Source organism: Limulus polyphemus, unplaced genomic scaffold (assembly GCF_000517525.1).
Source record: "Limulus polyphemus unplaced genomic scaffold, Limulus_polyphemus-2.1.2 Scaffold4646, whole genome shotgun sequence".
Classification (NCBI taxonomy): Eukaryota; Metazoa; Arthropoda; class Merostomata; order Xiphosura; family Limulidae; genus Limulus; species Limulus polyphemus.
The window spans coordinates 66,881-69,340 of record NW_013670256.1 but is presented as its reverse complement, the minus strand read 5'-3'; the positions used below and the strand labels follow the sequence as shown (position 1 = coordinate 69,340).

General features: G+C 34.1%; 1 protein-coding gene across 1 annotated transcript in view; it reads right to left on the bottom strand.

Annotated features, from left to right (window-relative positions):
- Window positions 1-930: 930 nt before the first annotated feature.
- LOC106471479 (copper homeostasis protein cutC homolog) overlaps window positions 931-2,460 on the bottom strand; it is a 29,454-nt gene continuing 27,924 nt past the window's right edge. The window contains exon 8 of the mRNA XM_013932079.2: window positions 931-1,205. Within this exon, the coding sequence (XP_013787533.1) occupies window positions 982-1,205 (224 nt within the window). The 3' untranslated portion in view covers window positions 931-981. The remainder of the gene's footprint in view (window positions 1,206-2,460) is intronic.

The window sequence follows — 2,460 nt, the reverse complement described above, 5'->3', positions numbered from 1 at the left end:
TTAAACTTATATATCTATCTAGTTAGAATCACTTTATCAATTATTATTCAATGAATACGCCACAAATTCATTTCATGAATGATCTTAATTTCGATTGGCTCGCAAAAGAATTTCCCGACGTTTGACTACCTCTCTTTGTTGGTCAAGCTTGATTTCTCAAAATTTATTTATTTCAGTTAGCTATGAAATGAGAGGTTATTAGTTCCCTCAATTACTTTGTTGTATTCAATATTCGTTGCTTCCTTTTCGAAATCTTACTGTAAGTGCGAAATTTATTGAAGCTCATCACATACACATTTCTGGAATATATTGTCTAGAATAGTTAACTTAAAATTTTCAAAATTTTAACGCAAACAATGTTCCAGACATGTGTATAGTTTTAATAATGGTGAGTTGTTCAAAGAAGTTTGCTAATTTCTTTTCGTTCTAGTGATTTGTTCTATACCGTTCCAAGTTTGTGTAACCTGCAACTTACCGTGTAGAAGTGAATAATGAAATTGTTTACAAGCTAGCCGAGCATGGGATGCCTACAGGATATAACCTTCCTCAGATAGTTTATAATGTGATGCCCAAAAATAACACAAATCACATACTTGCTCTTGGAAAGAATACTCTTCCGATAGCGGTTAGTTCTCTCGTCTCAGTAGATTTTATGCGTTGTACTTAATTATCAGCAATAGTGGTTAGTTATACCCTACCCTTTTTTTGGAACGTTGCCTTTATTAACAGCATTGATTATCATATTTATAGTAACTTATTTTAATTTGTATTATTATAGAGTTTACTTCACATTGATACCTAACTTTATGGATTTAGAACTAATATTTATCTACTATGATAACCGAGTAAAGTGTAACTATGGTGTGATAATTCTTACTTGGATATCAACCTTAACAATGCAGAAAAAGCACAAAATACTGACAAAAACTGTTACTTTCACAAACTAACCAACTTTATTTTGTCCATACAATACAAAAATATTTATGCAAGCCTGGATTTTATGACATTTTGGGCAAGTTTCACCATATTAGCTACTCGGTCTGGATCACAAACTTTCCACCTCTGTTCGCAACTCTGAGTTCCCATGGTGACAGAAGATCTACAAGTCATCTCTGATTCCACGTACACACTGGCAGATGCATGGAATTCTGTTGCTCCCGACTTGGATAGTATCTCTTCCACGTTAGTTTCTGTGATTCCACCTCCTGAAGTACATAACTTTAAAATAAACTTATCTAACGTTGGCAACAAACCTATTACCTTAAAAATCAAATATTTTAACTTCAGCAACGATGAGAATATAATTAAATGGCTTCCAAAAATCAGTGAAAGATGACATCAGATATAAATTAATAACAAACTGTGTTAAAATTAACAATATAAATATAGTTTTAGCTGCTGAAGAACAGGGTAATTAGACTTTTTCCTTTGAAAAGCCTCAGCTGACATTAACAAAATTTTGATACAGAAATGTAAGTAAAGCACTTCAGAGTTTGGAGCAACCATCCTGTTGGAAGATCGTGGGTAAGTTAGGTTTGTTTGTAGTACAGCACAAAGCTACACAGTGAGCTATTTGTGATGTGCCCACCAAAAGTATCCAAAACCCAGTTTATAGCATTACAAGTCCACAGATATAGAGCTGAGCCACTGGAGGCAGGGGTATGTTGAGTGCCTTATAAGTGTGAGGAGATCATCTTGACGGAATATTATAAGTGAAACACAAGAAAGTGGGAACATCCACCTTCTAGAAAAATAAGTAGGTCAATCTAACCCAACTTGGAAGTGTGAAACCATACATAACTGACTTGACTTGAAATTTGGTAAGGTTTTAGTAAACATTATATGTTCGTTATACAAAAAAAGCACACTTTTTTAATAAAGTATCTCTAATAAAGATTTTTTTGTGACTTTAGAAAGCCTTTACTGAGTCAGTTTAAGCATAAGGAAATTTGCATGCTAAGAATAAAAAATACTTCATCTTATGGTTTTCATATTTCATTTCCACAAACTCTAGAACCTCATAAATGAGTACCAACATTTTTTCAATAGAACTTTGTTTTATCTACCCTGATACCAACTGCAGCAAAATCATTAATATAGTGTGTAAGTGTTTTCTTATAGTAAGGCCACATCGGACTATCTGCTGTGTCCATCAAGGGGAATTGAACCCCTGACTTTAGCATTGTAAATCTGAAGACTTACCTCTATCCCACCGGGGGACAATATATTGTTACGTCTCCGTTTGTTAATTGATTTTCCGTGACTTCGTTCCGACGAAACTTAAGCGACACAAGTCCTTTCTTAATAAAACTGGTTTATTCTTTCCGAATATAACTTTACCGATACACTCAACTTCAACAATCGCGCTAAACAAACGCTATAACGAACGTGCTCAATAATACTTCTGACTGCAGATCAATTACTCACTGTCTACACACACATTAATCTCCCATCACGTTG